Here is a 10,903-nt window from a genome sequence, read left to right on the forward strand (position 1 = left end):
GAACCTCTTTCAGGTGCTACGACCATTCCTTCTCCGTCGCATCAAGGCTGATGTGGAGAAAAGCTTGCCTCCAAAGAAGGAAGTTAAAATTTATGTGGGCCTCAGCAAAATGCAGTGAGAATGGTAATTAATGCATGTGCTTGACTGGGCTGTGGTTCAGGCTCAGAAGGAATGTGCTGTCTGTGACTTGGAGGTTGTGTAGAACTCAATTTATTCTCTCTGGTATACTCCCAGTTTATTCCTGTTTCTTTCTGACACTGCTATGACAGAACCATGCATGTCAGGGAGATTTACCTGATTAAATGAAGAGAAGGGTGAGCTTTAGACAGTATTTGTAGCCTAAAGACTTATGAAAACTTGCTTAACTTCTTGCTTAAAGGAGAGGAGGTTCAGGAGGAACCTTTTTGCTCTGCACGACTCCTGGATGGGAGGGTGCAGCCGAGGGGGTCATCAGCCTCTTCTCCCAGGCAACAGAACAAGAAGAAATGGCCTCAAACTACACCAAGGGAGGTTCAGGTCAAGCATCAGGAGGAATCTCTTAATGGAAAGGGTTGTCAAGCATTGGAATAGACTGCTCAGACAGGTGGTGGATTCACCATCTCTGGAGGTATTGAGGAAACAGCTGGATGTGGCACCCAGTGGATGGTGGTGTTTAGCCTAAGGTTGGAACTGATGATCTCAGAGTTCTCTTGCAACCCAATCGATTCTGTGAGTCTGTGCTACATTTCTGACTTGCCCAGAGGCAAAAGAATGACACCCAAACCATGTCCCATGGCTGCCATGATGCTGAGGGCAGGTTCTGTCTCCCACAGGCTTTTCCTGGTTTACATGTATTCAAACCTTTCCTCCTCCTCCCTCTGCACCAGCAAAAGATGCAGCTTGTAAGTCATCCCCCAGCTTCATTTTAGAGTGAACAGAAGGGTTTTTTTCTTTCCGTGCTGTAGGTATACCCGAATCCTGATGAAGGATATAGATATCCTGAACTCAGCTGGGAAGCTGGACAAGATGAGACTGCTGAACATCCTGATGCAGCTGCGGAAATGCTGCAATCACCCGTACCTCTTTGATGGAGCAGAGCCTGGCCCACCTTACACAACAGACATGCATTTGGTCACTAACAGTGGCAAAATGGTACTTCTAGACAAATTGCTGCCTAAGTTGAAAGAACAAGGTATACATCTCCTTTCTGGGGTTTTGAGAGTTTTTTGGTTCAGTAATATTTTTGTGTATTCTGAGCAAAACCCAGCGGACTTTAGCCAGGATTACTGTTGGTTTCTAGTATGATACCAGCTTGGATCAATAGTCCATTATGGCTTTTTGTGTTGAAGTGTTTTGATTTCTTTTTTTTTCCCACTTTTTCATCGCAGCTAAGTTCACACCATAAAAACATCATTTGATTGGGGCTTTAGATTTTCTTTCATAGTTTTCTTAGCTATCTGAAATATAATTATGTAGTATTTTAGCCACGCCTTTGATTTGCCATGAAGGACCATTTCAGATTCAGAGTCCTCATACATAGCTCAAGTCAAATCCTGTGTGAAATGTTGGTCTTTCTTGCTGGATGTGATTTTGAACAGTACCTGAGGTTTTTCTGTGTATTCTATAAACACTCAGACATGGGGGAACTCTTGAGTTGTTTTAAAGTTATTTGAGCTTTGAAATGGATTACTGTAAAAGTCACTTGCAACAGAGTTTTTGACACTGGAATAAATTTTTAGCTCACTATTTTTTGAGTATGCTTACAGTAGTAACTTTGCTAAAGAAGTTGGATGTAGGTTTGTGAGTGGGGACACTTTGCAGGAAAACAAAACCACGTCCAAACCTCAACCTTCTGTAGTATAGAAGTAAACTGTACTTTGTATCTAGGTATCATCCAAGCAGCTGTGACTGTATAACTCAAGACTGAAAACCAAGCAATTCAGTGGTTACTGTGCTTTTTTGATCTTGGTTTCTTCCTGATATCAGGTTTATTGATGAGGTGTTGTAATTAATACTGGACTGGTCTCAAATCAAATTAGCATCTTAAACAAGAGAGTTCAGTATTAACCCTTGAGTCCAAAGGACAAAAGGAAGTAGAAACTTTGTTATATCCTGTGTTTTACTTAAATTTCTCCAGTAGACTGGAAATGGCTGAGTGTATATGCATAAAGTACTGAACCTTTTCTTTTTTTTTTTTATTTAAGTTGTTCTTGGCAGTAAACTGACAAGTACTTAAGAAGAATTCACTTTATTTCTAGAGATCTTAAATCCAAAACAATCAAATACTTCAAAATTTTATTATTTATACTTGATAATGTTTTTATATTTGTGTTACCATCTTACTCTGCCATGTCTGGGAACTTTTTCTTGAGGAGTACAACACAAAATGAAAAGGAGAAGCCAGCCATTAATTAGACAGTGACATATCAGGGTAAGACAAACGTGTCCTATGGCATGGATGTGCTGTGGCAGCAGCAGCTGCAGCCCTGCATTGTAGTTTGGGTCTGAAATTCAAACGACTTTTCTTCTTAGTACATGGAATTGCCCTCCTTCCTTTTCTGGTAGTGCAGACTTGGAGAGTTTGTTTAATCTTACATTTTGGTGAAAGCATAAGAAACCTTTTTACCCAAACAGGCTCAAGGGTTCTAATCTTCAGGCAGATGACAAGAGTTCTAGATATTTTGGAAGATTACTGTATGTGGAGAAATTACGAATATTGCAGACTGGATGGACAAACTCCTCACAATGAGCAACAGGTATTTACAACTTCAGGGATTGTATTTATGTAAAAATACTACTTGTAAAACATTTTGTTTAACTGATACATTCTTTTCATTGATTTAGGCTTCCATTAATGCATTCAATGATCCTGACAGCTCAAAATTTGTGTTCATGTTGAGTACACGAGCAGGAGGTCTTGGAATCAATCTGGCTACTGCTGATGTTGTAATTCTCTTTGATTCAGACTGGAATCCACAAGTAGATCTCCAGGCTATGGTAAGATTCCAGATGGAAATTATGGGGTTTTGTTTTTCTTTTTCTCACAGTACTTTGCTAGAAATGTGTACTTCCAAAATAAATTGGTATTTTCCCATTTTAGCACAGGAGCAGGATTTGTAAGACTAATTTTCAGTTCAAGTGCAGCTTCCACTGTGTGGAACCATTAGTCCTCAGTCACATTTGGGTTATACAGTGTTTTATGTAGTGGGAAATGCTGGGTGTGTGCTACACCTCATAGTATTGTTTAATGCAAATAGCCTACTTGAGTAAGTAAAAATGAATTAAATCTAGGTTGTTAATCCCAAAACTATAAAGCTGTTGTGGGGAGTGGAGGTGAATGTGTTTTCACTGTTTTTCCTGCGATCTTGAAAATGAGATAAAGAAAAGTTGAATTAAAGTTTTCAAAAACTGCTTTTATGGTGATGGTAATGAAAGGATCTCATTTTAGTAACTATCCTTAGGGGTTTTTTTAAGTAGATGTGGATGCATCTCCATCCTGGATACATGTCAAGGACATTAGTGACCACCTAAGAAAGCAAAGCTATCTAAAAACTGCCAGTGGATTTTTGGATTTTTGGTTGGGGTTTTTTTTGGTTTTTTTTTTTTTGACAAATGAGGCCTTTCAGAGACAAGTCTTGGAAATGTCTTAAATTATTTCAGTTAACCTGTGGGTCTCAAGTACTCTAGCAAAAATCACTTCAAAAGAATGAAGGAACTGGTGTCTAATAGCTCAAATGAGGCAGTACCAGCTACCACTACAGGTGTGTGTTGAGAATACTGATTCTCACAGTGGTTCATGTTTCACTAGTCAGGAGAGGCAGGGTTATTGTATTTTTCTTGAACTATTCATGGCACTACTGAAGGATTTTGAGAAAGGCAGCTTTTGGTCAGCAGAGAGATGATTTCTTCATGCTTTGATTCTACAGAAGGTTGCTTAAGGTCAGAAGCATCCAAATCTTCTCCTCTGTGTGTGATTTAATGAAAAACCCCAAATCCTGCTGTTTTTTAGCTATGACACATAGAGACACACTCACTGTCAGTGTTATTGAAAAAAAAAAACCCCAAACCTGCAATGTAGATAAAAATGTAATATCTTGGGTAGCCATGGATAGCTGTAAACATTTTAGTAACCTGTGCTGTTCTGTTTTGTAGATTTGTGTGCTGTAAATAATGAAAATCTTAAACCTCATTATGTAGTCATGCTGGAAGGCAAGTGCTGACTTTTTTGTTACTGTTTTGGGCAGGATCGAGCGCACAGAATTGGGCAGACCAAGACTGTCCGTGTGTTCAGGTTTATTACAGACAATACCGTGGAGGAAAGGATAGTGGAGCGTGCAGAAATGAAACTGCGCCTGGATTCCATAGTCATCCAGCAAGGCAAGTATTATATGAAGGCACTTCGGATCTAGGATGAAATTCCCTTCTTCTCCCATTGTAAATCATGGTGCAATCAGCCAGTAAGAACCAGTGGGAGTGTTGCTTTTGCCTCATCTGAACTCTGAAGGGAGTTCATGTGCAAAGGCCTCATCCACTTGGAAATTTGTTTTACTGTAGGAGTAGGCATTTCCTCACTAACTTTTTGCTTACCTGCCTAGTGGGGTATAGTCAGATTTGACTTTTTAAAGCACTCAGTTTCTTCTTTCACTTTAAATTTAAATGAATGCCTTTCCTTTTTCTAATAGACAGAGAAAAGTAAGGTAACCTTAGTTGACTTGCTTGGAATCAGTAATATGTAGTTTGTATGTGGAAATATAAGGGGGAGAAAATCCTGTATTGCTCCTTCCATAACATAAACTCTTCAGTGAGTTGCTATCCTCAAGCATTTTTATCTTTAGGAAGATTGGTGGATCAAAACCTGAATAAACTTGGAAAGGATGAAATGCTGCAAATGATCAGACATGGAGCAACACACGTGTTTGCTTCAAAGGATAGTGAGATTACAGATGAAGATATTGATCACATTTTGGAAAGAGGGGCAAAGAAGGTGAGAAGGTTTGAAAAGGGGAAGCTCACCTGTAGATTTGAATGTGATGGCAAGATAGTGAGTCTCTGGATGATAACTTGGTTCCAAGCTGGAGAGAAAAGGGGTTTTTGCTGTAGAGGGTTTTTGTGTTACTCAATCGTGTCTGTTTTTTCTGATGTTGTCAATAAGATGTTTTATAGTCAAGTACCTTCTAGAATGGCTCCTCTTCTTTCTGGCAATGGGATGTTTTAAAATGAAGTACCTTTCAGAGTGGCTCCTTTCTGGAATGAGGTGTTTAATAATGACGTGCCTTCCAAAATGGCTCCCGTTCTATCTGGGAATGAGATGTTAAATAATGAAGTACCATCCAAATGGCTACTATTCTTTTCTGTATCCCCTGTCCAAGACTGCGGAAATGAATGAAAAACTTTCAAAGATGGGTGAAAGCTCCCTTAGGAATTTTACTATGGATACTGAATCTAGCGTGTATAATTTTGAAGGGGAAGACTACAGAGAAAAACAGAAGGTAATGTTTTAAGTTTCTTTTGGAGGAATGCCCTGAATTGCATGTTTTAGTCATACTTATTTAAGAGGTATTGGGTAAAATACAGTGTCATCTATGAAAATAGTTTAAATAACACTTATAACACTTATAATGAAGTAGATGTAGATCTAATTTTACATAAAACTTGTAGCTGGTCTCATGATCTTGCAAGACTTAATTTTTGGTTTTGGGGGTGATGGGTTTTGTTTTTATAGTTGGCATTTACAGAGTGGATTGAACCACCTAAAAGAGAAAGAAAAGCCAATTATGCTGTGGATGCTTACTTCAGAGAGGCTCTTCGAGTCAGTGAACCAAAAGCACCCAAGGTGAGTTGACTAATCAAAAGAAATAAATTTTTTCAATATGTATGGTAAATGGCTGAAGCTCTAAGCAACAAATAGGTCTTGAGTCATAAAAACTGCTCTGTTCACTTTTATAAAGTGGAGGGACTATCTAAATTTAGAAAAAATTTCCAAAAGACTTGAGACAAACTTCTGTGAGAAAAAATAAGAACAGTATGAAACTTGTAAGACGTTAGGGAGGCTAAGATCAAGTTTTTTCTGGTTCTTATTTAAGCAGCTGTAAATTTTCCTGTGGAAGATTAATGCTTTAAACACGTGTGACTTTTTCACCAGCCACCTCCTCCCAAAAGACCTCTCTTCCCCTTCTCTCACTGCTCTTTTACTTTTAGAATTCTTTGTGGTGGTTGGTGTGTCTTGCATGGTGTGACTTTTTTCCCCCCAAGTTAAGACAGTGCATTTTTGTAACAATAATGCTTTTTGTTTGCTCATAAACTTAAATTACTTCTTACAAGCAAGCAGATTCTGGATGTGAAAGGGAGCAAATGCAAGCTTTGTGTTTCAGGCTCCACGGCCTCCAAAACAGCCAAATGTACAGGACTTCCAGTTCTTTCCTCCTCGCCTGTTTGAACTGTTGGAAAAAGAGATTCTCTACGACAGGAAAACAATTGGTTACAAGGTAACTGAAGAATTTCCTTGACCAGAGGGCTGGAGCACCTCTCTTAGGAGGAAAGGCTGAGAGTTGGGATTGTTCAGTCTGGAGAAGCAAAGGCTCTGGAGCAACCAAATTGCAGCCTTTCAGTACCTAGAGGGGGCTTGCAGGAAAGCTGAAAAGGGACTTTTTACAAGGGAGCAGCTTTAAACTGACAGAGGGCAGGTTTGGGTTGGATATTGGAAGGAAATTCTTCACTGTGAGTGTGGTGAGGCACTGGCACAATTTGCCCAGAGAAGCTGTGGATGACCCACATTCCACTTGCTTGGAAGTGTTCAAGGCCACGTTGGACGAGCCTTTGAGCATCCTTGTCTAAGCAGAAGGTGGCCCTGCCCATAGCAGGGGCTTGGAAAAGAGGTGATCTTTAAGGTCCAGTCCCTTCTGTGTTATTCTCTAAATTCTTGCAATGGAACAGTTTAATGCAACAGTAGGAGAATAAGTACTTTTCCAGCCTTTCACAGTAATTTAAATGAAATAAAATCATGTTCAGCTGTCGAAGCTATTAGGTTATATTAACAAAAAGGTGACAATTAGTAATTATCTGTGAAAAATTAATTCAGTTTTATAAAGTGCAAAACCTTTCAGGTACCTCGTAATCCTGATCTCCCAAATGCAGCCCAAGCACAAAAGGAAGAGCAGCTTAAGATTGATGAGGCTGAACCTCTTAATGATGAAGAACTGGAAGAAAAAGAGAAACTTCTAACCCAGGTATTGTTGGTTCTTCAGTGAGACTGAAATCAGCCAAAGCTTGTTTTGTGTTTCACAGCATTATGGGAGCATTTCTTGGTCACTGATCGGCATGTGCCGTAGTTAACACATCTGCACAGTTTGGTTCAGACTGAAAAGAGTTTCCAGCATTAGGTTTGTCATAGGCCTATGTCATAGGATATCTTTGAGGAATGTGCACCAAGGATTCTCCTGAATCCTAGTCTGGCATTCACTATAGACTGTGATGTCTTTCCATGAAACCTTGCAGAATGGCTGCAGAGCTGGGTGTGCTGCATTCCACATGATTTAATGCACATATTCTGCCTCAGTTTCACACCCTTATGGAAGTGAATCCTGGGGTCTGAACAGTCAGTTTTCCTAAACCACATCTGGTAGTGGATAGTTCCCCTCACTAAAAGAGGGTGTGAGCTGAATAAGTATATAATTAGGAAGCCTGTATATTTAAATAATTTAAAACCAGGTGAATGCTTGATATGCCTTATTTGGATATTTTATTTACACGTTGTATTTTGGCAGGGGATCGGAATTACAGGACAGGATTTCTTGCTTGCGTAGTAATGAGCTGCAACAGCTCACTGTGGAGACACCAGAATCACAGAGGTCAGGAATCAGTACAGTCCAGTAAGCTGTGGCTAAATCACAACATGGCTGGCAGAACTTGCTACTTCCCACTACTTGTAAAAGCTACTGGTAATATGAAATGAACCTACTTTAGCTCATGACTTCAGCAGTGCTACTTGTGTCTCTGCTGAAAATCACCATCACAAGGTGGCTTTAGTCCTTCTGAGGGAGAGTGACCATGCAGTGGTCACTGCAATGATGCAATGGCTGAGGGTGTCTGTGAGGCACTTGGGGGGCCTTTTTGACAAAACAAAAGCCATTACACTACTTTCACTTGAGCAATTTTTTTTTCTTAGAAAGTAATCCCACAGAGAGACTATTAGGAGGAGGGATTAATTTTTCAGCTGAAAACTTACCAGAAATTACTAGGTAAATAAAGAACTAGTGCTAGTCATTTTGCAGTATTTAAATAGAGAGACTACAGTGACTGCAGTATAAAAAGAGTTCTACTAAATTAAACTGCAGAGAAAGAAAAGGTTTAACACTGTGGAATGATGGAAGTGTTACAGGCAATTTCAAGAAACCAGTTGAATCAAATTCGGAGATGGACAAATCCTGAACCTCTGTGCAATGTTTCCTCTTGATTGCTGTATAGGGCTTCACTAACTGGAATAAGAGAGATTTCAACCAGTTCCTCAAAGCCAATGAGAAGTGGGGCCGTGATGACATTGAAAATATAGCACGAGAAGTCGAAGGAAAAACCCCAGAGGAAGTCATTGAGTATTCAGGTAACTTAATTCTGTACTCAGCTCTGAGAGTATCTAACTCTGCTTGGCTCATTTGAACTGCCTGAGAACATGGTAACATCCTACTGCTGAGAATTTCTTACACTGCTGTTCTAAGATTTTTGGGGTAGAATTATATTGATGTATTTTGGATCTGCTGCTCTGTCTTTTACCATCATTACTGCCTGCACAACTAAGGCTGTACTAAAATGCACACCTAAACTCCTGCTGAGCCACTTCACTGTATCCTGAATCTAACTGGGTAGCACTGTCTTCAGTTCTTGTTAATTTTTGCAAAGGGAAATGCTGAGAAACACTGCTTAGCTGAAGAGATTTCCCTTTTCCTTGTATTCATTAATGAGAAGTTAACCTTTACCTCCTCCTCGAGAGCAGAACTCAGTAAATACATCACGATTGAACCTACAGCCACCACTGGTAACCTGAGTCTTAACCTCGCATTAGAAGAGATTTTTTTCCACCGTAGTGTAGCTGCAAAGTCCTGGCACTACATTTCTAAAGGTATAGAGCAAGTTGAAAATGTGCAAAAATCTTGTACAAAAACCCCTTATTTAAACACCTAATGGTCTTTCAGGCACTTGCTTGTCTTCAGGCACTCAGTTGCCCTCTTGCTTCTATTGATAAAACTGTATTCTGTTACATCTGTTTTCATTTGAAGAAGCTTTGTTTCCTTTGAGGAGACTGACACACAAAAGTCTTACTGGCCTGTATTGTACCTCACTTAAACTGAAGATTCCTATATCTACCCTCTTCAAAACAGCATTTGTACTACTGCAGCACATGGTAGCTGGAAGGGAAGGTTTCTTACCAGCTCAAGGCATGTCTGTTGTTACACAGCAGTAAGCTCTGGTAAAAGGAAGGAACAGCTAACATCCTTTTTTTAAGGTTAAACCCCTGACTTTTACAATGCATGATAAGATACTAAGAAGTTGTTCTTTTCTTAGCTGTGTTCTGGGAAAGATGCAATGAACTCCAAGACATAGAGAAGATCATGGCTCAGATTGAAAGAGGAGAAGCTAGAATTCAGAGACGAATCAGCATAAAAAAGGCTCTCGATACAAAGGTGGGTTTGCTCAGTTTCTTTTTTTTTTTCCTGGTGCCAGTGAGGGGAGATGCATGACCCCTGTCTGACCAGTGCTGCTGATGTATGAAGACATCTTGGGCATGACATTGGTCTCTTTGCATAACACTCAGCAATTTCTTCCTATGGCTTTTCCATCCCATGGAAGTGCTGTGATGACACCCTTAGCTATGGTCTACCCTGGTGTTTGTAACAGTCTTCTGTATTACAGCACACAGTTCAGAGCGCTGTGTAACTCCACATAGTACAGGCCTTGGGGAGGAGCACAGCTCCTTCTGGACACGTGGAACTGAAATTAAGAGAGAGAGAGAGAAATGGAGAGAGGGGGATGGAGAGAGGGAGAAATGGGGGAGATAAAGGGATGGAGAGGGATAGAGAGAGGGAGAGAGAGAAATGGAGGAAGAGAAGGGAGAGAGGTAGGTGGGTAGAGCAATAGGGGGGAGAGAAACATAGGAAAACAGGTGGAGAGAATTGGAGTAAAGTAGAAACAGGTAGAGATGGCAGAAGACAGAGGGAGTTAGAAACATCAGATTAGAGAGCACTTAAAAAAGACTGATCCAACAGTCTTGGGGAAGGATGGGAGATAGACCTTTTAACATTTCTGCTTTTGTCTCTTTCTGTGGTGCATCATATCCATCCCTTCCATAGCTGAACCAGTGGGTCTGGACTTTCTGACAGGAATTCAACAGAAAGCTTTTTCAATCTTTTGTCCCCCTAGAAGCAGCCCAAGTTTTTGGGGCAGTCCATCTCAAAACATTTCTGTAAAATTTCCTTTTGGTTCTTGATGCTGCTCAGGGCCATCAGACTGACACAAAACCCCCTCAGTCATGTCCCCAGCCCCGGTGGAACGGCCGAGCTCTCTGAACTCCAGCCTTGCACTGTCCCACCGTAATTACATTGCAATTGTAGATAGAATTGTGGCAGGTTCTAGGCCACTGGCTCGGAATCCTCCTGAATCCTCAGGGCTGACCACGGCATTTGTCTGTACTTTCCTGTCCCTGGGGCTGATCACTCCGTGCTTCCCAAGGGACGGAGCACTCGCTCTGCACGGCTCCTTAGAGCTGAGGGTGCCTGCCCACACTGAGAGATGGGTGAGTGAGCGACGCCGTAATGTTCAGGTTGGTTCGGCTTATTTAGTTCGGTCGGGCTTATCTAGTTCGGTTGGGCTGAACGCGGTTCCGTCGCGTTCCGTTCAGTTCACCTCAGCTAAGCTCGGATGGATTCGGCAAATC

At 40.8% G+C, this 10,903-nt stretch overlaps 1 protein-coding gene across 1 annotated transcript; it reads left to right on the forward strand.

Moving 5' to 3' along the window:
* Positions 1–2,817: 2,817 nt before the first annotated feature.
* Positions 2,818–9,923, forward strand: LOC143696609 (SWI/SNF-related matrix-associated actin-dependent regulator of chromatin subfamily A member 5-like). Its single transcript, XM_077193190.1, has 8 exons — positions 2,818–2,976; positions 4,224–4,360; positions 4,819–5,468; positions 5,702–5,812; positions 6,351–6,464; positions 7,083–7,205; positions 8,443–8,575; positions 9,535–9,923. The coding sequence occupies exons 3-8, from the start codon at positions 5,298–5,300 to the stop codon at positions 9,708–9,710; spliced, it is 828 nt and encodes a 275-aa protein (XP_077049305.1). The 5' UTR covers positions 2,818–2,976; positions 4,224–4,360; positions 4,819–5,297; the 3' UTR covers positions 9,711–9,923.
* Positions 9,924–10,903: the final 980 nt, after the last annotated feature.

The sequence above is a fragment of the Agelaius phoeniceus genome, chromosome W (genome assembly GCF_051311805.1).
Source record: "Agelaius phoeniceus isolate bAgePho1 chromosome W, bAgePho1.hap1, whole genome shotgun sequence".
Lineage (NCBI taxonomy): Eukaryota > Metazoa > Chordata > Aves > Passeriformes > Icteridae > Agelaius > Agelaius phoeniceus.

Coding starts and splice junctions, on each gene's coding strand:
- LOC143696609 (XM_077193190.1), top strand. CDS start 5,298: ATGAAGTACCATCCAAATGGCTACTATTCTTTTCTGTATCCCCTGTCC. Junction 5,813..6,350: donor GTGAACCAAAAGCACCCAAG/GTGAGTTGACTA, acceptor TTTGTGTTTCAG/GCTCCACGGCCTCCAAAACA. Junction 7,206..8,442: donor AAGAGAAACTTCTAACCCAG/GTATTGTTGGTT, acceptor ATTGCTGTATAG/GGCTTCACTAACTGGAATAA.